Source organism: Odocoileus virginianus, chromosome 3 (genome assembly GCF_023699985.2).
Source record: "Odocoileus virginianus isolate 20LAN1187 ecotype Illinois chromosome 3, Ovbor_1.2, whole genome shotgun sequence".
NCBI classification, from domain to species: Eukaryota; Metazoa; Chordata; class Mammalia; order Artiodactyla; family Cervidae; genus Odocoileus; species Odocoileus virginianus.
In genome coordinates this window covers 84,739,268-84,764,537 of record NC_069676.1, presented here as the reverse complement: position 1 = coordinate 84,764,537, position 25,270 = coordinate 84,739,268, and the positions used below count along the sequence as shown (strand labels likewise).

General features: G+C 37.3%; 1 protein-coding gene across 1 annotated transcript in view; it reads right to left on the bottom strand.

Moving 5' to 3' along the window:
• ADGRV1 (adhesion G protein-coupled receptor V1) overlaps positions 1 to 25,270 on the bottom strand; it is a 544,484-nt gene that overhangs the window by 408,764 nt on the left and 110,450 nt on the right. The window contains exons 30-39 of the mRNA XM_070465812.1: positions 22,713 to 22,928; positions 21,785 to 22,029; positions 20,390 to 20,571; positions 18,787 to 19,598; positions 15,731 to 15,940; positions 8,594 to 8,724; positions 7,443 to 7,542; positions 6,729 to 6,908; positions 5,855 to 6,018; positions 1,973 to 2,066 (exon numbers count right to left, since the gene is read on the bottom strand). Coding sequence (XP_070321913.1) covers positions 1,973 to 2,066; positions 5,855 to 6,018; positions 6,729 to 6,908; positions 7,443 to 7,542; positions 8,594 to 8,724; positions 15,731 to 15,940; positions 18,787 to 19,598; positions 20,390 to 20,571; positions 21,785 to 22,029; positions 22,713 to 22,928 — 2,334 coding nt within the window. The remainder of the gene's footprint in view (positions 1 to 1,972; positions 2,067 to 5,854; positions 6,019 to 6,728; positions 6,909 to 7,442; positions 7,543 to 8,593; positions 8,725 to 15,730; positions 15,941 to 18,786; positions 19,599 to 20,389; positions 20,572 to 21,784; positions 22,030 to 22,712; positions 22,929 to 25,270) is intronic.

Genomic DNA, 25,270 nt, shown 5'->3' with positions numbered 1-25,270 from the left:
CAGAGGTATTGTCAACACGAATCAAAAGATGCTAAGATACAAATACTTCTAGCAGTAAGCAAGCTTTTGCTAACAAGACTCACTAACTTACAGAAATCTCATTAACTGAGAACAGGATAAAATAAGCAATTGGAGTTGTTTTTATTACTATTTTATTAATCTATTTCAAGAGGGAAGGAAAATGGGGAGAGCTGCAAGAAGTAGAACGAAGAAGGAAAAACTAGGAAAGAGAACGTGCTACAGAGAAATATACAAGCATCAGAGAGAGAGAGACAGGGGTACAAAGAGAAGCTGAGATGCGTGGGAAAGAAGGGGAAAGGTTAGGTGGAATAAAGACTAAGCTTAATGTAAATTTTCCAATCCCTTTTTATTCTGTATTCCATTCACCAAGCTCAGTGTGTTACCGATATCTGTTATTCAGTCTTGAAATAGTAACTAACCCGTTACTGTTTTGCTCTGTTTTTTCATGTTTGATTTTTATCTTTTAAATTTCAGAAGCTCCACCTTACTCTCGGATCCTTATGACAGCTGTCTAGGTGAAGCAGGGTAAGGAGAGTGGCATTTTCTATGAGTCAGGAGATCAGTAGCATGGAGAAAGAATACAAAATCGGGATCTGTGACTGGAGGCTACAGGCAGAGGCCCAGTCCCGCCATTTCCTAGCTGCGTGATGCAGTAGGATTCCTAGTTTCTCTCAGCCTCGCCTCCCTCATCTGTAAAACGGGCAAATATAACAGATGGTAAAGAACCTGCCTGTGAGCAGGAGACCTGTGTTCGATCCCTGGGCCAGGAAGATCCCTGGAGAAGGAAATGGTAACCCACTCCAGTGTTCTTGCCTGAAGAATCCCCTGGACGGAGGAGCCTGGCGGGCTACAGTCCACGGGGTTGCAAAGTCGGACGTGACTAGGTGACTAACAGTACTACAACTATTACTACTAAGGAATGATAGTCCTAATATACAAAACATTTGGAAATAAGAGCATTAGAAAGCACTAACCCAAAGCTAAATTGTTCAAATTATCTCTTGAGTACAAGGAAGACGATGTACTCTGTGAGTTTTCTTAGTGTGAACAATAATAACCTTGCAGTAACTGCTTGATATAAACACCCAAGTCATTGGAATCATGTGCTTCTTTTGCATAAAGATGGAAACTTTCCAAATAATAAGTTAAAAAACTGATTATTCCCTTCTGCTACTTCCAAAGTTGTCACATTGAGCCTCAGAAGTGAGTGAGGAAGTCCCATACCTCAGGCCACAGTGCAGGGCCAGGCTTCTCCCCCTTTAACCCAGACTCACCTCCCCTCTGCCCAGAACACCTTCTAACCCAGGGACAGGCTACCTCAGTGCTGCTCACCACCAACCCCCACCAGCCCATCACATCTGAGAGCTTCTGAAAAACCTTCCAATATCGAATGTCCAAATCGTGAACAGGAGTTTGTGTTTTAATAGAAAGAATTTATCTTTTCAAAGTAATCTACATAAATTTGTACTGAGGTTCAAGTTTTACCTTTCAGTCTGTAACGAATTAACTGAGTCTTTTCTAAAGCATGAAAGGAAAGAGATAAAAAGTCAAAACAGAAGCAGAGAATACGACAAACAAACAAATGCTGTTCTTAATCTAAGAAAAAATAAAAACATCCGATCACCTGGAGATCTAATGAAAACAGCAAATTAAATTTTAAAAGGAGAATGACTTCATAAGAACTAATTCTATTTTGAAGATTACAAATTTGTTTATAAAATAATTGCAATGTTTAAAGAAACATCACACAATAATTCTTAAATGTCTTTATGCTGTCCAATGCACACAACTACAATATAGGAGGGTCTTTAAATCTAAAATCTCACCATATTTTCACATATAGCTGAGATTAGCAAACTTCACAATGATCATTTCTGATTAAAAACTGACGAAATTTTATTTCATTTGCAGTGAGTAAACACAAACAAACAAACAAACAAGGCCACCATACCTAATCTAGGAGGAAATGAAGTGAAAGGAGCCATGATAAGTTCCACATGAGTTAAATTCACGAGGAAATATTCTTCTAGTTCTGGTATATCATCCTGCAAAAATTCACCCATTAAATTCTCTACAGTTATGCTCTCAAGGTAATTACCTCTCACAAGCTGCTTTTTGAAATTATCTTTTAAATATATATATTTAAATGGTATACAGAAAATATAAAAATCCAAACACAGAGTAGAAACGATTAAAGTCAGAAAAAAATAAACACATCTTAGCAATGATTTTTTTGTGATTTAACACCAAAAACAAAAACAATAAAAGCAAAAATAAAAAGTGGAACTACATCAAACTGAAAAGCTTCGGCATAGCAGACGAAAACATCAAAAAAAGAAAAGGCAACCTATTGAATGGGAGAAAATATTTGCAAATCAATCCAAAATATACTTTGACAGTCATAGAAGTCAACAGCAAAACAACAAATAATCTGATTTAAAATGCAGAGGAATGGAATAGAAATTTTTCCAGGGAGGATATACAAATGGCCAACCTGTACATGAAAATGCATTCAATGTCACTAACCATCATAGAAATGCAAGTCAGAACCACAATGAGACATCACCTCACACCTGTTAGAATGGCTATTATCAAAAAGATATCAGTGTTGGTGAGAATATGGAGAAAGGGGACCCCTTTACCTTGTTGGTAGGAATGTAAACTGGTGCAGTCACTGTGCAAAACAATATGAAGGTTCCTGAGAAACTTAAAAATAGAACCACCAGCAATCTCACACCTGGGTATTTATTCGAAGGAAATGAAAAAAGAATAATGAAGAGGTATATGCACTCCCATATTCATTACAGCATTATTCACAACAGCCAAGTTATAGAAACAACTGAAGTGTCCATCAACAGATGAAGGGGTAAGACGTGGTATATAAGATGGAACATTATTCAGCCACAAGGAAGAAGGAAATCCTTCATTTTGACAACAAAGATGGATCTTGAAGGAATTATGCTAAGTGAAATAAGCCAGACAAAGGAATACATACTGTATGGTAGAACTTATATGTGGAATCTAAAAAAAAAAGTCATACTCATAAAACAGAGAATAGAAAACTGGTTGTCAGGGGCTAGGTGGGGAAGTTGGGGGTGGGGATAGGGAAGGAATTGGTAAAAGAGTACAAACTCAGCTATAGATGACTAAGATCTGAGGCTCTAAAGTCAAACACGGTGATTCCAGCTGGCAACACCTTACTGTGTAACTGAAATTTGCTGGTAGAGTAGAACGTGTATGTTCACACACACACAAAAAGATAAACACATTAGGTGATGGAGGTGTTAACTAGATATGCAGATCCTTTCACAGAGTCAACATAAATCAACACCATATACGCTTTAACTATCTTCCAATTTTATATACTTTTTAAGATTTTACATAAGTTTACCATGCAGTATGGGTTAACTGTACTTCAGTAAAGCTGAAATTTTTTTTTAAAAAGTATAAAACTATTAAACTTTTATATCTGATTATATGTTATTATGTTGAACCACATGAAATCATTTTATGTTGATTTCAGTTTTTACCCAGACTAATATGTACACCAATTATATAAATATACAAGCTTAATATTATCTTAAATATAATAAAAGATTTTAAATTGCCCTAATATCCAATTGGAGTGAAGAATAGAATAACATGGTGGCAAAAACACAGGCTTTGTAGTCAAGGAGACCTAGTACAACATTTCTGTAATTTTAGGTGAGTTGTTAAAACTTCCAGCCCTCAATTCTGCCATCTTTTTTTTTTTTGGCCATGCTGGGTGTTCGTTGCTGCGAGTGGGCTTTCTCCAGCTGCGGTGAGCAGCGGCCACCCTCCGGGTGCTGTGCGCAGGCTTCTCTTGCCGCAGAGCACCGGGTAGGGCTGGCGGGCTTCAGCAGTAGTGGCGCCGGGGCTCCAGAGCACAGCCTCAGCCACTGCGGCGCACAGGTTCAGTTGTCTGGCAGCACGTGGGATCTTCCTGGAGCAGGGATCGAACCCGCGTCCCCTGCATCAGCAGGCAGATGCTTAACCACTGGCACACCAGCGAAATCCAATTCCAATTTACAATGAGGGAAATAACAGCTGTTTGGGGGATACTGATTAAAAATATGTAAACCTGCTTAAACATATTGCATAGCAGATGCTTAACCACTGGACCATCAGGGAAGTCCAACTGCAATTTATAATGAGGGAAATAACAGCTACTTTGGGGATATTGATTAAAAATATGTAAAACTGGTTAAACATAATACATGTGGAGTACCTGGCCTAGAGTGAGTCCCTACAGAGTGACAGATACTTGTGATGGTTAATTTTAATACAGTACTATGATTAACAACTAAGAAAGCAGGTGCTCAAAACAGGAGGACTAGCAAAACCACATTATCAGTAACTAGACAGACAGCAATATTTACACAGAAATCCAATATATACATATATGAATACATAATATCAGTATATATACCTCTCTCTTCATTTTATTTAATGGAGATATGTTGCCATGTGAAAAACTAAGAAAATACAAGTCGCTGGCTCTGTCTTCTATAATACACGGACCAATGGATTACAGAATCAGTGATGTACGGGGCCTGTCTCCCATCTACCCCCACCGTACCCCGTCCCCACGGAACGACTCTCCCCAGTCTGTATATACTGTATATATCCCCCCGGCCTGGCTGATTTCTGCACATACAGACTTATGGTCTTTTAATCTTGTGCTAATCTGAGAATAGAAAGGGCTACAAAGACCTAGGGAGAAACACAGGAAATTTTGAAGTTCTGTGTTCATGGAACAAGACTCTGTAAACTAGACCTCTGAAAGGTGACTTTCTGCTTTAAAAACTAACATATCTGAGGAATAATTTGTTTATTTTTATTGTTACATTAACAGATACTATATTGGAAAGAAGATCACCTTAAAGTTTCACCAAATCTTGTGTCGTATGTCACAGACTGAAATAATATTACCTTTCATCTTACAGCTTTAGAATTCTCAAATTATCCCATCCAATTCACTTGGAAAAGATTTTATAATTAAATTTTTTTTTAATAGGAGGTTCAAGAGGTTCAAGTTTCTCAAATTATTGTATTAGGTCACAGTGTCAGGGTAATCAACAAAACAAGAATTACTGACTTCAGATGGTAGATGGTTTAGTACTTATAATTTTGTAAATGTAAAAAGCTTCTGAGAAAATAAGAATTTTTAAGAAACAGAACCCCCAAAATATGCAGTAGTTGAAATTTCATTTTCTAAGGCAATATTCACTCTCTCCCTTCCTTCACCCTCTGCCTCACACAGTCATCTCCTACCCTCTCCATAGGTATTATTTTCATAAACCTCTTGGAAGTCAATTTAGGTGGTTGAAACACCAGGTCCCAGAACAGCACAAGATTCTGCAATGTGAAAAATCATTTAAAACACAATTTCAGTCACCAGTGATTACTTGAAGTTTGACCATAATCACATCTTATACCATCAGCCTCTAGTGAGTTTCCTGCTATCTCTAATTTAACCAGTCTTAAAAACTAAGACTCTGACCTACATGGCTTCACTGCTCCAATGAATCCTTCGGAGTAATCAAAATGCTCCTCCGGAATCTCTCAGGCCAATGCAATCTTAAAGGGGACTGCTCTAAAGAAATTTTCTTTATCAAAAGTTGTTTCTATAATAAAATACACAACAACAGATGACTCTATCTAGACAAGAACAGAATCCCTGTGTGGTTAAAAAAAAAAGAAGTCACAAAAAGAGATAAGCTGATTTAAAGGCACCAGAGCATTTAATCGATTTCTACTTGTTACGTGGGTATTCACATTTAGTGGAGCAATAGCAGAATAAGTGTTTTACCTCAAGGATAGTAATGTCGATGGCTCCTGCTGTTTCCCCTTCTTCTAAAATCAGAAAGCCAACGACCGGGACAAAGTCCACTTCTGGCTCAGCGAGGTTTCCTTCTGTTTGGTTCTTTTGACTCAACATTCCAGGAACTGTGGCATACGTGACATTAATTGCTCCTAAGTGAATTGGATGGGAAAAGATTTTATAATTAAATTTTTTTTTTAAATAGGAGGTTCAAGAGGGAGGGGACAAAGGTATACCTACGGCCAGTTCATGTTGATGTATGACAGAAACCAACACAATATTGTAAAGCAAGTATCTTTCAATTCAAAATAATCAAATTTAAAAAAATAACATTACAAACTTTTTGACTTTTGTAAAAGCACCTCAGTAGCTGCACTATTGGCCCCCAATTTTCCACCCCTTCCTATGTTTCTGACCTTTACCACGTAATGGCTCAGGGATGCTGCACTGTGGGCAAGGCAGACCGCCCCGCCTCTAGACTTCCAGTTGACTGTATAACTTATTTCTGTTGCCAGCGCAAAGACAAAGTAGGTGCTAGTTCCGAGCCCAGACCTGATGGAATCTGCATGTTTTTGCTCACCATCACTGCTCCTAATGGCAGCAGGAGAAGAATGAGAGGCACACTGGAAGAGTCACCCTGGGCCAAGCCGAGCCTCAGTTAGTGGACCCACAGCCCACCCGCGATCATACGCTGCTGAGACTGTATCACTATTCATTGCACAGCACTTTGTGACACTAGATAGTACAATATTCATTTTTTTTCCTGTTCCTGATTTATTTTAGCAATGGCTTTCATCCACTCAAGTAGAATATTTAAAAAGCACCTGCCTGAAAATTCCAGTCATTCAAGAGTAACACAAACCTAGAGATCCAAATTCTCTGTTGATGAAAAGCTTAACTGTTGTGTTAGCCTCCTGCAGCAAAACAAATCTTGATGAAAGAGCAAAATTTAACACTCCGTGTGGTTCATCACTAGCTTCTACGGTCAGAACAGCTGCGTATCCTTGAGCGTCAAGCAGAGCGGCACCTGCTGGTGAAACTCCTGAGAAAGTCAGGGACCACAAGAAATCGAACAGTGACTTGGCATTAACTTCTAAATACTTAAACATAATCTGAATTACAGAAAGTGATCAGAAACTGAGGGAAATACCCAGATAACTTACACAAATTACTAGATCTAATTTATCCCATATAACTGATCCAGAATCCAAATTGGGAGTTGGTGATGGACAGGGAAGCCTGGCGTGCTGTGGTTCATGGGGTCGCAAAGAGTTGGACATGACTGAGCAACTGAACTGAACTGAGTATAAAATTAATTTCATCAAATTCTACCTTTGGAGATGTATTTTATTCCATAGGACACACTTAGCAAAAATTCTAGAGTTTCAACTGAATCTATAAAGATAAGTATTTTCATGCTGAGCTGATTTGTTTGGATCTAAATTGTTACAGGGCAGATGATATTTAAAGTAACATTTTTTAAATTGGTATCCACCTAATCATTAAATATAGATAGCAACTATTATTTTTTTTGAAAATAACATACCAGAAAAATAACAATTAAATTCTGCATTACCTTGTGTCCTGACATCATACAGAATGACCTGGTATATTTCTTTCTCCTCAGGAATATTGTCATCCAACAAATGCACAGATATTGTTTTATTCAATGACCCCTGTATCAAACACAAAGAAATTCATCCCTGTACTGTCACTGAGCACAAACTATCTTCTACTTTTATTGTCTTTATAAATCATGCACCTAAACATATTTTCACTTAAAGTGTTCTGTGGCTTTAAAAAATAAATTATGTAAGAAAAAAAAAAAACACCACTGACTCCTAGGAAAATAGGCTTAGAGCAGATAGGGAACAACTGGAAGATTTTGAGTGCCGAGTTAATGTATGTAGATCTTATCTAATAAGCAATGTAGCACTACTAAAAATTCCAGACAATGCAATAAGTTGGAGAGATTTCTACGACAGTGGCAAATGAGAAAAACTGGAGTATGGAAAAGAAGACCAGTGTTGTAGGGAAACCAGTTAATAGAAGTCAAATGTAGTAATGAGAGCAGAAGTTACAGAAGTTTATCTTAATATTTAGGCAGTGGAAAAAAAGAGAAAAAGACTCAAACATGTCATCAGATTAGAATTCCTATCAAGTGAGTCTGGAAAAGAGATGAAGAGTAACAATAAAGTAGCAGTAACTTAGTACCCAAAACTGTTTTTACATAGTTAATCTTTCACCAATCATCTTTCAAAATATCAGAAAGAACACCTAAATGCAAGCTCAAAAGCACTGTGTGAACAAGAGATAAAAAGACATTTGTTTCTAGGGCTGTATCAGCTGTTTCATAGCAATGAAATATTTAAGTTCCAGGGGCAATTAAAGTTCCAAGAGCACGGGGAATAAGCAAAGAGGGACAAGAGTCTTCATCATCTGCAGAATGACACAGCTGACGCCAACAGTGGGAGGACAGGAGAGCAAGAAGGCTTGCCCCAGACACAAAGTCAACGTTTTCTGTTTGCTTAAAGGAGACCTATTCATACAAGGACATATATAAAAACAAGACCCCTGCTAAGTCTTAGAAATCCTTTGAGTTCCTAAGGAAGTAGCTCCCTCATCAATCTCTGTTAATCCTTATACTACTTCATCAGAATTTTCCCATGTTCCTCACAAAACACAGTTTCCTCCAAGTAGTTCAGCAGTTTTTCTTGGTGCTATTACCTCAGGAAAGAAGAGCTGACCAGTAGAGTTAGCAAAATTGAGTTCTAGGTTTTGGCCAATAATTTTCCAGCTAACAGTAACATTTCCTCGACCAGGGGGTGTTCTTATCACATGGAACTGTAAAATTTCTCCTGCAAGTCAAATGTACAGATTGATGAATGCTTTAATGTAAAATGAACTTATTCACATTTGAAATCAACAAAACCCAAATCCCAAACATGCAGCTGCTTCAATGCCTTTTCTAAGAACATTACAAACCTGTTCTGTTTGCAATTTTCTAGAAGCTTTATACATGCTTATGCTTCTTAACACATTACTGCTGATTCCACTTCTAAATACTTCCATTTAGTAGAACTTCAGGAAGTTTAATGAGTAAAAGTTAAAAAGCACATGCTAAAATGGAAAACACAAACTTTTTATACACTCCAAAACATGCACCAGAACAGAAATGTTCTGTAAATTTAATAAATAAGTCCTCATGGTCAAAACTAGCAATAATACAAGTAAATTCTTTCTTCACTTCTCAAAAGGACACAAATTCCTTACACTGGTATGCAATGTGATTTTACACAATGCATGCATAAAAATGCTTGCAAATACCTGAAAATCACATTTCTTTAAATTGTAACTTACATATACCATCAATGATTTTGTTTTATAAAAAGAAACACAAAGGAAAGGTGTCAAATCTGTATATCAACCTCTGTAACTTCACCAAAGTTACAGTTATCTTTCCTGGGTTATTGAAGCATTTTAGATACTTTTCATTCCTGGCTTTTATCCTCATGTAGTACTTTATAAAACTGAAGAAAATCAAATCAGACATCTCTTCTAAACTACTTAAAGTGAAAAGTAAGCTCCTAAGGAAACTGGTGATGGCTTGCTGAAAATATGCTGCATTCAAAGATTTGATGATGATGAACACAAGTTATATTAATGAAGCATATTACTAAAATGTAATAATAATTATAAAAAGATAAGTGAATTGATGTTTAAAAAGCTTTAAAAGAACACATCCTTATTCAAATTTTATAGCATAGACATATAGTTAAAATCCATGCATATTCATTTAAAAATCACTTTTTAGTTATTTAAACACGTTAAATACTTCCAACCTTTTTTAAAGGAGAATAGCAATAAAACAAAATATGAACAGCCTTTCCAAATATATTTTAACTACCACAGTTTTTTTTACTTCTAATAGGTTTCTTAAAGTATCATAAATTAATTAATTTAGAGATTATCTTAATTTCAATTTGTTGTTGTTCAGTTGCTAAGTCATGTCTGACTCTGCGACCCCATGAACTGCAGCATGCCAGGCTTCTCTGTCCATCACTATCTCCCTGAGTTTCCTCAAACTCATGTCCATTGAGTTAGTGATGCCATCCAACCATCTCATCCTCTGTCACTCCTTTCTCCTCTTGCCCTCAACTTTTTAATTACTAATAAACAAAAAATTTTCATACTAAATTTGAGCACACATAACTTTAATACAATAAATTATTTGGGGATAGCAGAAAATATAAGAAAGCAAAAACATCAGAAAGACTTCTAAATAAAATTTCCCAAAACAATTCAATATTTAATGTATACATTTAAAAATGTTTCAATATGAAAAAAAAAATTGTAATTGTATCATGTTAGAAGGCCATGATATGGATTTTTTTTGAAACAGAAAGGAAGCGCTATTAGAATGTCCAAAGGTTAGGGTATAACTGAAAGAATGGGTACAATCAGCCATAATTGCCATACCATCCAAAACATTTATACTTGTATAACTCAGAGGAATAAAACAGAGACACTATCATGAAACCCCAAAGTAGCTCTCTCGTATACCATGCAGAATTCCACAAGGGTTTATTACTGAAAGACATGGAGAGACCTTTGGCATTAGTAAGCTGTTTCACCTAGAGTGTTGTCTGGCGACACAAATAAAAAGCTATATAGAGTCATGGATTTCAAGAAAACATAGCAATATTTAAAAATGAAAATTATGTAAGTTTGAAAAACTACTGAAGATGTCATAAAAATATAAACGGCAAAAAAAAATGTAGATCAATGGAAACCCATGTTGAAGGGGAACCTGTAAATTTCATTAAAAAAATCACAGTTGTAAGATGGTCCATAGAGATTTGGGAATAAATGCACCATTAAAGGTGAAACTAAAAATGAAATGCTAAGGAGAAAGATATAAAATCTTCCTATGAATTTATTACATGTAAAAATACTGAGTCTAATACCACTTTTAAGACCACTTTTGAAAATTTAATGATACCATGCAAGTAACTTGTAAGAAAATATGACAAGAAACACAATTTGAAGCACAACACACACTCATAAAAGGTAAATCAAGCACTCCTTAAACACATAATTGTCTAAACCTACTGAAAATCATATCAATAGTATAAATGATGTGAAGATTTTCTATTAATCAAGAAACTCTGCCTCTTTAAGGCAGACTGCTAAGAATCAGGCCCATTTGAAATGCTTCCTAGGAAAAATTACCAGAAAGCTACCTTCTACCTAGAGAAGGAGTCAAAGAATATAGGAAAAGGAAAAAATTAGAAATAGATGCTCAGTCTTCTAAATATAAGGGAAGGACAGAAGATAAGGCCTAGAGAGAGAAAGTCAAATTTTCAGATAACAAATGTCTCAACATACTGCTTCTAGTTTTTTCCCAGGATGAAGCCCTAGGGAGGGCCCTCCCCTACAGAAAAGTCTAGCTCTTGGAAGATCATCTTGATATGAAATCGAAAGTCCAGTAAGAGTCAGTGATACATTTCAACTCTAAGCAGAAGATCTATTATATGCACTCTTGGCCTAGCCTAACACAAATAAGAACTAGGAATAAAATTCATTTTAATAACCCAGAGTGTTTCATCTACTTGTTGCAAAACAAATCAGGACTCTTTTCACAAAGATAAATATCAACTACAATATGTATAACAAAAAGGGAAAACTAAAATATGGGAAACGTATTTTAATAGATACATGTATAATGGTATACAGGTACCATCCAAATTGACTGTGCTCTACAATAGAAAATGATTTAAAACAATTACAGAAATACAAAAAGTACGAAACACATACTGTCAATAAGAACAGTTAAGACAGAAAGTTGAATGCTTCTAATATAGCAGTTTGATAAATATTTTTTTAAAGAATCACATCTCTTGTTCAAATATTTGCCCACAAAAGATATATGCTGTCTCTAAGAAAAGGAAAAATTTTAAATCTATTGAACATGACATAATGATTTTGATGCTGCAAAGCTGTGTGAAGTGAGCCATCTAACACAGATTTATAAAAAGTCCATTTATACACAGCATGCGATAAAAACCTACTCTCCCATATTTCTCAGTTCTGCCTATTACATTTGAAAGAAAGGAATATTTACCACTGGGCATCTATCCAATTGCCTTAGGACAAAAATGCAGAAGCAGGACTTTACAGAATTCAATATATTGTTAAACATGAGGGCCATCCCTCCCCATGAACTGAAAATGTATCCTAAAGCCAGTTCAGCACAGTCCACATTTTAAAACTAATCACATAAATGAAACTCCAACACTAGGTCAAAAGCAATGTTAACACTGTCAAAAGTACATATGGCATTTTTATAATTTCATTTCCTTAGCAGTTATCTTTGAAGAATCACCATGAAGTTTTCATTTTTGTAAACTTCTACATGATATATATGTCTCTATGCAATCTTGCAGTAACATAAAGAATTATAACACAAAATGCTGAATTCTTGAGGTTGAACATAATGCTTTTGAAAAAAGAAAATTAACTTAGACTCTAAGAAAAGGTTCAGGAGGAAAGGGAAAGAAAACTAAACTAAAAAAATAGAAATTTCTTCTATTTTTTATTTAGAAAATGTAAGAAGTCTAGGGAGTACTAATAAATGAAAGCAATTCATCTTTCTGCTTTCTGTAGCAAACTCATGCTCATAAGTTGATATGATAAAGCGGCTATCCAACCAACAACACACGTGGACCATGTGTTTTAAGGATCAATCATTTTTCCTGCTTGCATCCCCTGCAGATATTTAGCTGCTGGAAACTGCAGAGACCACAGTCTGGCTTTCAGGTTAAGTTCGGTCAGGTGAAAGAGAACACAGGTGTCAGAATGTGCAGTTTCTCCAAGATGACTTGGAGCTCAGCACGAGAGTCTAAGTTTCTTCAGAGCCCCCGGCCCACCTCTATCGCCACCATCCAGATTTCCTTAAGATGAACGGCATGACACTAGCTCCTTTATAGTTCTAATCCCCCTAAAGTGATCCAGGACATCCAAATACTTTTGTACTCTTAGGAAAAAAACCCCATCATATTGCTGAAAATCATATACCTAGAGCAGCTCTGAAGTCCTCCAATAAATCTAATCCTTTCTGGTTACTGAATTTATCCCCTCCATGAAACTAACACTTTTATTCTCTTCTTCTACATTACCTTCTTCTCTGTATTTCTTCAACAAAATAAAAAGTGAAGTGAAATCGCTCAGTCGTGTCCGACTCTTTTCGACCCCATGGACTGTAGCCTACCAGGATCCTCAGTCCATGGAATTTTCCAGGCAAGTATACTGGAGTGGGTTGCCATTTCCTTCTCCAGGGGATCTTCCCAACCCAGGGATTGAACCCAGGTCTCCCATATTGTAGGCAGACTCTTTACCGTCTGAGCTACCAGGGAAGCCAAAATAAAAACAAGTCCAAAATACTCTATGCTTTACTATCTACAATGTAAAAAGTCTAGGGAGTACTAACTAATGAATGCAGTTCATTGTCCTATTTCCTGTACCAAACTCATGCTCACAGGTTGATATGATAAAGCAGATTTATTATATCTATTTTATCATATCAGATATGATACGATAATCATATCAGCTTTCTCCAGTTTTTCTCTTCTCCTTGCTCTCAGAGCCAATAAGCTGAATATCCCCTAAGGCCGTGCTTCTCAGCCCTAAAGCGGTGAAAGACAAGGGGGCTTTGTTTTGTTTTTCTTGATCTATCACAGACTGACAGTTTTGTAAAACAAACAAACAAAAATGAGTAGGTAAGTTAAATGTCAAAAGGACACACATACAAAATATAAGTCCAAAGATATCACTTTGGGATTTCACAGCAAAGTGAGATTATAAAAGTCTCTAGCAAAGATTATTTCCATTTTTGAATTTATCTTGTCACAAACCAGAAGCAAAACACACTTTGTGTAAAGACATCAACTTGAGGACCAGACTTTGAGGGGCTAACTGCCCCCAGGGCGTCTACATCCCGTCTTTTATCCTCAGTAATTTGCTGTCCATCCCGAGTTGTCTAAAATTCCTCTGCAGTTACTAGTTTCCTATAGCCCATTTGCGAATCTAATCTCACTGGTTATGCAGGTTAGGACGGCACAGACATAAGGCTTACTTCCTTCTGATAACTAATGACAACACACTCTTATTTTGGTCTCTTCCCACTCCTCTGGCAGAGCGTTCTCTCCCCTCTCTCCTTTGCCTTCTGCCTTTCTGGGACCCTAGCCTGGTATTTCACATAGCTCCATCCTTGACAACTTGCCTTTCTTCCTCCAACCACCAAAATCTTAATAGTTTTCCTGATTCCAACTATTATCTCTAAAAATCCAATTCCTCTAACTCGAGATGGAGTCAGCTTCTCTCATCCATTTCCTCCTCTCACATGGACACTGTTACTCAAATTCATTATTCTTTCAACCCAAATATTTACCCGACATTCCTGCATTGCCAAGTTCTACAGTAGATGTAAGTGCAAGCAAAACAAAGCTTCTCACAAGGTGCCCTAGAGCATATGCTTTGGATTCAGACAGCACCTGATTTAAGCTCCCGAATGAATAACTGTGCCAGGTAGTCCCTCTAACATCCAGTCTCCTTGTCTGAAAACCTGGTGTATATCATCATACCCACTTCATAGCCCTGTTGTTAAAATTAGGAGAAATAATAGATGTAAAATGTCTGGCAGGCAGAAAACACTCAATAAATGTTATTGTTCTTGTCATTATTATGAAGATTAACTTCTCCTGTGGTGACTTTTCACTCGTATTATACTGCAAATAATTTTTTGAGAGTTGATGATCTGTCTTTAGACTGGATTTATGCTGAATTCGTTAGTCACTTTTACTCACTGTTGCTATGACAATATGAGATCCTAAACCATTAATAAGAGGGAAGAGTGTTGGAAAATGTCTCAGATATTTGCATTAAGTTGAATAAACTTGCAGGTTGGGAATATGGTAAGGTAAAAGACGATGTACACTAAAATGCACTCAGCTTCCAGCAGAGACACAACACTCGCTATAGGATTCTGTCCAGTCACTTAATCCGTGCGTCAGTTTTCTCATCATAAAAATCAAAGTCCAAATGTATGACCTATATCCTTTTCGTTTCTTAAATCTTTGAGATACAATTATTTTTAAACACAAATTATAGTGAAACCCAATCTATAAATACCAGTTTTATCTCAAACAGACTTATTCAAAGATAAAAACATTGTCATGATGCTTTAAACAAACAAAAAGCAGCCTATAAATGTAAACCCTATAAATGATGTAAAATATGAAGTTTCAAAGAAATTACTGTTTTTCACAGGAAAAGGGGATACTTTATAAGTTTTCTAATTTGGCACTTAGTTCATAAATATACTGCCATACAAATATAAAATCCAGGCTAAAATAGTCACTGATTAGAAACTACTGTTTGGAACAGTCAATATTTCACTGTTTAATATCTATAGTTAACCCTTAGCACACATATGCTATGTGCCTAAAACTAGGCTAAGCACTTAGCATTTAGAGCTAACTTAATCCTCACACAGAAACCTATGAAGGAAATAGCATTTCTCGTAATTTAACAGATGAGAAAGCTGAGCATCCCAGGTTTGACCCATTTCCTCAAAATCACACTAGTGGGGAGTGGCAAGCTAGAACACAATACCAATCTGTGAGGCTCCTGATTTGAGTTAAACAGTTAAACAGCCCTCTCCCAAATAAGCGCCATGTATATTAACAGACCCAGCTGTACAAAATAATGAAAGAATTTGTAAAAATGGGAAACTTTAAAAGACAAGACAAAAAATTACCTCCATGGAAAAGAGAGTGAATGTGCTCAACAATAAAAAGAACCCACCTTCATGACCTATGACAGATCTGGAAGCAGTCTGAAAGCTAACAATGCCCGCCACATTGTCATTGGCCAAAATGTTCACTCTGATGGTGTCGGAACTGGGCAAAATTCTACTTCCACCTTCTGTGTACACCAAACTAACTACAATGATTTCATCATCCTCTGGCTCGGAGTCATCCAAAATGGTCAAAATGGCAACCTTTTTGGTTTCACCTGTAAAAGAATTAATGGGATAAAACCTAAGTAAGAAAATCATCAACAGGGAATTCACAAAGGTCCAAAATAACTTCCTTGAAAAAGTGTTAAGTTAAAATGTGTGGGTGCTCAGTCGCTCAGTCATGTCAGACTTTCTGCAACCTCACAGACCGTAGCCCGCCAGACTCTTTCCTCTGTTCATGGCATTTCCCAGGCAAGAATACTGGAGTGGGTTGCCAATTTCTCCTCCAAGGACTCTTCCCCACCCAGGGATAGAACCCGTGTCTCCTGCATCTCCTGCATTGGCAGGTAGATTCTTTACCACTGTGCCACCTGGGAAGTCCTTTAAGTAAAAATACATGAGTTGAATTATAACAGTTCAATATCATGAGCAATATTAGTGTCACTCACTATAAGCAAACGTTATATGTTAGTCTGTATACCCTTTCACATATAAATTACTGTAAAATTTCATCAACACAGACAGACTGTGGAAAGGACATTTTGAATTCGGAAACTTAAAGGGTAGAATTATTTCAAGAAATCATGATTTTATTCCTGGTCTCTAGCCTAGAACCATGACCTAGCAAGGGAAAGAGACTCTGAAGCAACTACTGTTTAGAAATAGCTCCTTCTATAAGGGTGGATCTCATTCTCATCCTGGTGCTCCTGTGAATGATTTTCAGATAATCAAGCCAAAACTTCCCTGAAAGACCAAGGACACTTAGGGAACACTGGAATGGGTTGCCATTTCCTATTCCAGGGGGTCATCCCAACCCAGGGACTGAACCTGCATCTCTTCTGTCTTCTGCATCGGCAGGCGGATTCCTTACCACTAGCATCACCTGGGAATCCCCATGACCCTGGTATGTTTTATCAATTCAGTGTTAAGACTGCTTCAAGAGAATAGATATTACCTGAGAATACAGGTCAACTACAAAATATAGTCCATTTTGCATGATGCTAAAGTTACAACTCAAGGTAATACTAACTGTTGTAATGGTACTACATTACATAATAAATTCTTTATAGTTACCAAAGCCACTAAAATGTTTAATCTTAAATTTTCATGTCCACTCCCTCCTCAAATTTTCATTACTTTCCTTGAAATAGGGGAAAATGTCACCAATTGCTAACCTATGCACATACATACCTCCCACATCAAGTGTATCAGTATTCCATTGTGCCCAAAACCAATTACTAGAAAATAACCATTATAGAGGGCTTCCCTGATGGGTCAGCAGGTAACGAATCCATCTACAAGGTAGGAGACCCCGGTTCGATTCCTGGGTCGGGAAGGTATCCCCTGGAGAAGGAAATGGCAGCCCACTCCAGTATCCCTGCCTGGAAAATTCCATAGACAGAGGAGCCTGGCAGGCTGCAGGCTACAGCCCACAGGGTTGCAAAGAGTCAGACACGACTGCGTGACTAAGCACAAGCCCAACCATTATAGACAAGTTTTAAACTATCTTAAAAAGTTACTCTAAAATGTAATGCTTCTTAGATGTTTCAAAAGTATAATCTATATGCATCATAACCCCCAATTACTATTTCCAAAAAAGTATATGTATTAAAGGATAAAATATGCAAGGAACTGCTCTAAGATAAGAAACTGCTAATAACATTTACTTCCTTCATTTTATTGTATAACCTGAAGCTTTTATGAGTATAATTTTTCAATCAGAAAAAAAAAACTATGTTAAAAAGCCATATAGGATTTTAAGTGCCCAAATCATGAGTTAAAAAATGATTTCAGTAAAGATATCTTTCTTTCACCCAAAGAAAACTATTTTGAATATATGAACATTCAAAATTTTCAGTCACTTGGTGATTCAATCAACCTGGAAAAGAACTGGTTAATCTGCACTAATCCTAATTATTGTCCAAGTTCTCTATAATTTCACTGTTCACAAAAATTTAAAATAGTGATCCCATTCAAGTCTAAGACCAGTATTACAAGCTCATCTATCACTAGGTCACTATGCTTAATATAACATTAATAAAATCACCCAATGAAGGGAAAGTCCCTCAGTCATGTCTGACTCTTTGCAATCCCATGAAGCCTGCCAGGCTCCTCTGTCCATGGAATGCTCCAGGCCAGAATACCGGAGTGGAGTGGGATCAAACCCAGGTCTCCTGCTTGCAGGCAGATTCTTTACCATCTGAGTCACCAGGGAAGCCCAAATTTATACTATTTATGTTGTTGCTGTTGTTGAGTTCTAAGTCGTATCCAACTCTTTGTGAGCCCAGCACACCAGGCCCCCCCTCCATCCATGGGATTTCCCAGACAAGAATACTGAAGTGGGTTACCATTTCCTTCTCCAGGGGATCTTCCCGACCCAGGGACTGAACCTGTGCCTCCTGCATTGGCAGGCAGATTCTTTACCACTGAGCTATAGGGAAGCCCTTATACTATTTATACTTGTTATTGTCTTTGGAGGTTTATCCTGATTTGTCAGTGCATATGAAAAAGCTTCCCATTTCTTGGCTGTCAATACTTTTTACTCACATGTTTAATTGTGATACATGGCTCATTCTTATAACTTCCTTTACAAAATTAAAACTTGCTTTAGATATGCTTCTACATTTCCTTAAAGGCTCTGCTATCACACATAAGAGGGAGAAAATCCTCACATTCCCTGAAAATCTTCTCTTTCTATTCAACTAAAAAGATACACATGTAGGGCCCCATCAGCCCTCTATATGTCAGGTCAACCATTAACAAGCCAACTACTACATTTTTTGTTCACTTTTACATATTAACAAGAATGTACATAGTAAGAATGCATATGAACACTATCATAAAAATGGACTATAATGACTTTCCCAGGGGGAAGGGAAATCCATTGAGAACCATCACTCACCTTCAGCAAAAGTCAGAATGTCTCCAGCACCGACAAAATCTAAACCTTCAGTAGCTGTTCCACCAACGACACGCCATTCGACTGTCACCTGACCTAAGCTGCCCCCTGTCCTGTGGATCACCATCTCCACTGAGGTTTGAGGCTGCTCCTGAACTTCGACATATAAGCCATCTTCGGAGGTGTTGGGACTGATACTGTAGATCACAAACACTCCAAAGGCATCGCCATTTAATGCTATGACAACTGTAGAGGTGTTTGGCTGTCCTATGGTTGGCTGGTTTTTGAAACTGGCTGTGATGTTCATGAGATGAACTTCGAGGAGAGAAATCAGGAAACTCTCATCCATCTCTGGGAAATCGTCGGGAAGAATGGAAACGGTGAGATTGGCGAATTCGTCGCCTTCCAGCATGATGGCCCACTGCCTTGTCACAGGCTCATAATCACTACCAGCCACGGCCTGACCACTAAAAAGAGATGCTACTCTGGTCACGTTTTTCTTGTAGGTCCAGAAGTCTGAGTTGTTAGCAGTGGGGCTGGTCCATGAAGTCATCCAAAAACACTGGGGGCCTTCAGAAGCACTGAGAAAGGAAAACGCTGAGCACGCGTGTTCTTTGAGGCACAAGGTGGCACAAGAATCCTGGGGTTCCCCCATCGCAGAGACATTCACCCAAGTTCTCCAAAGTGGGTCAGGCACCCCTTGAATTGGCGATTCATAGTAGGACAGTAAGTCTTGACCCTCCTCAACTGCAAGAGCCACTACATCAATATCAGAAGTGCTGTAGAACAACAGCAGTCGACCAAAGTGCCCTCCGCTAAAAAGTGGAGTGACAAAAGACAGGTTAGGCGTTCAGAGCAATGTGTGCATTACACGCAGAGGACAGAACGCTGACTGTGGTTCCACTTCTTTTAAATGGATAAAGTACTAGCACAGACACAACCATGTTTCTTAATTAGATTTCTATGTCTCATTGAGTTTTCTCATGTAAGGAAACCTGGTTCATTATCATTCAGATAATACTTATTTTTAACCCAGCAATGAAAATATCTTGCAAGATACGCAAATCATATCCATCTCAGAATTTTCAAGCAGAGTGAGGAAATGAATCTTCACCACTAACTTTCGAGGAAAAAAAGGAATGATACCGACATGGTTACATTTTAAGGAAATGTACATGTAATTACTTGCCACAAGGTTGCAAGACCACCTATTTTTTTTATTTCTGAAGGAGCTCAGTGAACGTATGCTGCCTCACAAAAGAAAGGCAGGAGAAAATAAGAACCTGAAAATCGACTACTTCATATGGCATCTGAATGATTTTCAATTTAGAAACCAGTTGTTTTTTAAGTTCTACTTCAAACAAATCACCAATTAAAGCAATAAATGTCTGGGGTTAGAAAGCCAAATGATGCATAACCCATTTCACTAATAAAAGTTACGGGAAAAATAATGAGTATTTTATAGTGATAAGCATAATTTAATTAACAGATTATAATAACCTGTAAAATATTTTACATTATGTAAAAATTACCATAATTAAATTATTGGATTGTGCAAGAGACCTTTTTCCACCACCCCACAAGCCCCAAGCGCCATCTCATGTACCTTCTCCTGACAGTTATGTTAGCACAGGAACTTCTCTCCAGAGGCTCTTGGACACGAGAAACCGACTGAACAAAGGCTACTGTACCATAAGGATTATCATTGGCAGGAATAATAATATTTGCCACTCGATCTAACCCAATAGTACCTCCATCAGAGGCATCAGTTAGTTGCACTTGGATAACCTAAAAATACAGTGAAAACTTCCTTAACAGAGTCCTGGTTCTGAAATTAGAATAAACATGATGCAATAAAAAAAATCAAAGCTATCCATACAAGAACACAATATAGAGTAATACAAATGAACATAAAGAAACTCCTCTAGCACATTTACAAACCTAACATGTAACAGAACAATCCTTCACTGACTTTAGAGCATGACTGCACATAAGAAATACAGGCTGTTTAAGTTCCTTAATATTCTGTTAAACAATCACATGAATCAATTTTAAGATGTCTCTTTATGTTTACCACCTCAATAATATACTTGTAATCCCTACACACTTTTTTACTAAGGGAGAATATTGCCTATGTGTTTCATGAATAGTTCATTTATTATGCTTTATTTCCCACATTCTCGTAAGTGGAAATTCTCTGATAAAATTTGAAACAAAAATATATCATGATGTCACCTAAATTTAGAGGAAAAAGAAATGTTTTATATGTATTAACTAATAACTAATATTTAAGAAGTGAGTAATGACACAATTAGCACTCAACTGAAATTTTATGGACTTCCCTTCTACAAGAATTTGACACTACTAAAAAGAATAAATGCTGTTAAATCTAATTTTATGAGCTCTAGGTTTTAATAATACTTGAATTTCATAAAATAAAATTATCTTCAGCCAATATATGTCAGTGATGAATCAACTTCTCCACTGAGACGCTATCTTTATTTGCCACTGTACTTCTTTATCATTAAAAATAAATATCAGACAAATAAATCTCACAAGGAATTTGTCACAGAGTAAATCCTAAAGAATAAATGAATGAGCAGAAAATCAAAATCCACATATAATTAAGATTGATTGGCTCACACTCAAGCCGAGAGAGATTATGAATACAAACAAATTAAGTTTATGTGAAACAACACAGCAAACTTTCTGCCAGATTATATATGTTTAATCACTTAACCAAAATGTAGAAAAATATAATTGTACGAAAAAATAATCTTATACTAGTAAACTAGTATGTGAACAAGAATGAGACCTATTTCTAAAATATTCTTGTTTTTGTTTTCTGTAAGGATCACTTTCACACTACCAAATTTTGAACATTCTGCAGAAATGACTAATTGGACACCTCTATAAACGTCACAATAACAGGCATCTGTTCTAATCACTATAAGACAAGATACGGTTTACAGTGTCATTCTAGACTAGCCATTCCTCTCACCTCTTCAATCTCCGGAACGTCGTCAGCCAGGACCTCTAACAACAAGGTTTGAATGGTTTCCCCAGGGGCAAAGGTCACATTACCTGAGACAACTCGCAGGTCGCCAGTAGCAAGCTGTCCATTAATAGTGGCAACCCACTGAACAGTAACATTGCCGAGTGTCCCAGAATTTCGAATTATTGGCAGGTTTACCTTCACTGAGTTAAACTCAGGTTCCTCTACAGTAAGTTTAGTAATCTGAAAACCTAAAGAGCAAAGCAGAGATAAAGTCAAATACAAAGTGAAACTAAGTCAACACAGAGTGAACCAACTGCCACCCTATAGTCAATTCCTTCTTTCCCCTGAGCAATCTAAGAGGCTAAACGCCACAAAATCAGAGACACATGCTATGATACAAATTGCTCAGGCCTGCCAAATTTTCCAAATTATTTTTCATTATGATAGAACCAGAAATCATAAACCCAGATGCCCACAGGGGTCAGACGTGTATCAGTCATGAGTGAAGCTGATCCCATGACTTCTGGGGTGAATGGCATGGGACAAGCCTGGCAGTTGGTATTTTGCTCCGAAGACTGATGCTATGCAAAAAGGGGGGTTTGATGTCACCATAGTTTTTTACTATAAAGCAAGCCCAGAAATTCAGATTCTTGTACAAATTTCTGTGAATCAGTTCTTTTAACAATTGGTCTAAGATTCACAAAATACATCCAGGAGCCAGATCTGACCTAAACGCCTAAAAGTATATGATCTCTAGGTTTATGCTAAGAGGTTGATTTTTAACCACAGGTGGTGAACATACATAGATGTCCTTATATATCAGTAATAGCAGGTTAAAAGGAAACAAGCTTAAATCAATTTTGAGGCTCTAAAAAAAAAGAAATGTAAGAATCTATACAAATAAGTAAGAGACACAGACTAGTCTCATTACCAAATAATCCATAGGGATCATCAGAGGCCTCAATAATAATGATCGCCTCTGTTAACGCCCCAAGTTTCGCCCCTCCTGTTGTTTCATTCAGCAGTTGCACAAGAAAAGACTCTTCCAGCTCGGGGTAGATGTCATTAATGATATATATTGGCACAGCTTTACTGGTTTCCCCTTCTAGTAAGACCACGTCCGATGAAGCTATACTATAATCTTCACCTACAAAGACAAAAAGAAAAATGCTAAGACTTCTTCTAGGACATGATAATAAACTCCCCATATACTAGGGAAATACTATGATATATCACAATTCATGGACACAGTTCGCAAGATGTTTCTGAGGTCAGTGATTGCACTTATTTTAAACAGAAGATTTCACCTCCCTTGCAAGAAAAAAATGGGTTTGATACAACACAATAATGAAAAACCATCCTGACTATTCAAGTTCATGTCTTCATTTTTAGAAATGCATAGACATAGTGTTCTACTTGCCATATACACCTATAGATGATACAAATATACACAGACATATAGATTATGCATATGCACATGAACATAAAGAATCATTCACTACCACAAGATGGCCTCTTATTTACAAAAGTAAAAAAATATGTATGGTACTTTCAAAACAAAGAACAAGAATTCTGATCTTACTAGGGAGACCAATCACACTGCTGCACAGAGATGGGCATGTCAATATCATCAATCTCACAGCTGGAAAACATGAATTTTTCTACAGAGTTGGATTAAAAGCTACTAATGTATACCCCTATATGGATCACAGCCTTGTCATGGTGAAGGGGTTTGCATAATGCAACGAAGCTATGAGCCATGCTGTGTAGGGCCACCCAAGACAGACATGTCATAGCTAAGAGTTCTCACAAAACGTCCACTGGAGAAGAAAATGGCAAATTATTCTAGTACTCTTGTCTCGAAAACCCCATGGACAGTATGAAAAGGAAAAAAGATATGACACCACAAGATGAACCCCAGAGGTCAGAAGCTGTCCTACAAGCTCCTGGGGAAGAGACGAGGACAATTACTAATAGCTCCAATAAGAATGAAGTGGCTGGGCCAAAGCAGGAACTTCTTTCTCGACACTTAGCTGTGGCTGTATCTGATGATAAAAGTCAAGTCTGAGGCTCTAAAGAACAATATTGCATAGGAATGTTGAAAGTTAGGTCCATGAACCAAGGTAAATCAGACATGGTCAAGCAGGAGATGGCAAGATTGAATATTAACAATTTAGGAATCAGTGAACTAAACTGGATGGGAATGGGTGAATTTAATTCAGATGACTATTGTAACTACTACTGTGGGCAAGAAAACACTTAGAAGAAATGGAGTAGCCCTCATAATCAGCAAAATAGTCCAAAATGCAGTACTTGGGTACAGTCTCAAAAATGACAGAATGATCTCGGTTTGTTTCCAACAAAAACCATTCAATATCAGAGTAATCAAGTCTCTGCCCCAACCACTGATGTCAAAGAAGCCAAAGGTGAATGGTTCTATGAAGACCTACCCACCTACTAGAACTCACACCAAAAAAGATGTCCTTTTCATCATAGGGGATTGAAATGTAAAAGGAGGAAATCAAGACACACCCAGAGTAAGAGGCAAGTTTGGCCTTGGAGTACAAAATGAAGCTAGGCACACACTAACAGAGTTTTCTCAAGAGAACATGCTGGTCATAGCAAACATCTTTTTCCAACAACAACAGAGATAAATTTACACATAAACATCACCAGATGGTCAATATGAAATCAGACTGACTATATTCTTTGACAAAGATGGAGAAGCTCTATTCAGTCAGCAAAAACAAGACCTGAAGCTGACTGTGGCTCAGATCATGAGCTCCTCATTGCAAAATTCAGGCTTAAGAAGAAAGTAGGGAAAACCACTAGACTAGTCAGGTATGACCTAAATCATATTCCTTACGATTATACCATGGAAGTGACAAACAGATTCAAGGCATTAGATCTGGTAGACGGAGTGCCTGAAGTACTATGAACAGAGGTTCAACACATTATATAGGAGGTGATGGCCAAAGCCCAATGAAAAAGAAATGCAAGAAGCCAAAGTGGTTGTGTGAGGAGGCTTTACAAATACCTGAGAAAAGAAAAGAAGTGAAAGGCAAGGGAGAAAGGAAAAGATACACCCAACTGAATGTAGAGTTCCAGAGAATAGCAAGGAGAGATAGGAAGAGCATCTTAAATAAACAGTGCAAAGAAGTAGAGGAAAACAATAAATGGGAAAGTCTAGAGATCTCTTCAAGAAAATTGGTGATATCAAGGGAACATTTCATGCAAGGATGGACACAATAAAGGACTGAAACAGTAAGGACCTAAACAGAAGCAAATGAGATTAAGAGGTGGCAAAAATACAAAAAAGAACTACAGAAAAAAAGGTCTTAATGACCCAGATAAGCAGGATGATGTGGTCACTCACCTATAGCTGGGTATCCTGGAGTGTGTAGTCAAGAGGGCCTTAGCAAGAATCACTGTGAACAAAGCCAGTGGATGTGACTCAAATCCTAAAAGAAGATGCTGTGAAAGAGCTGC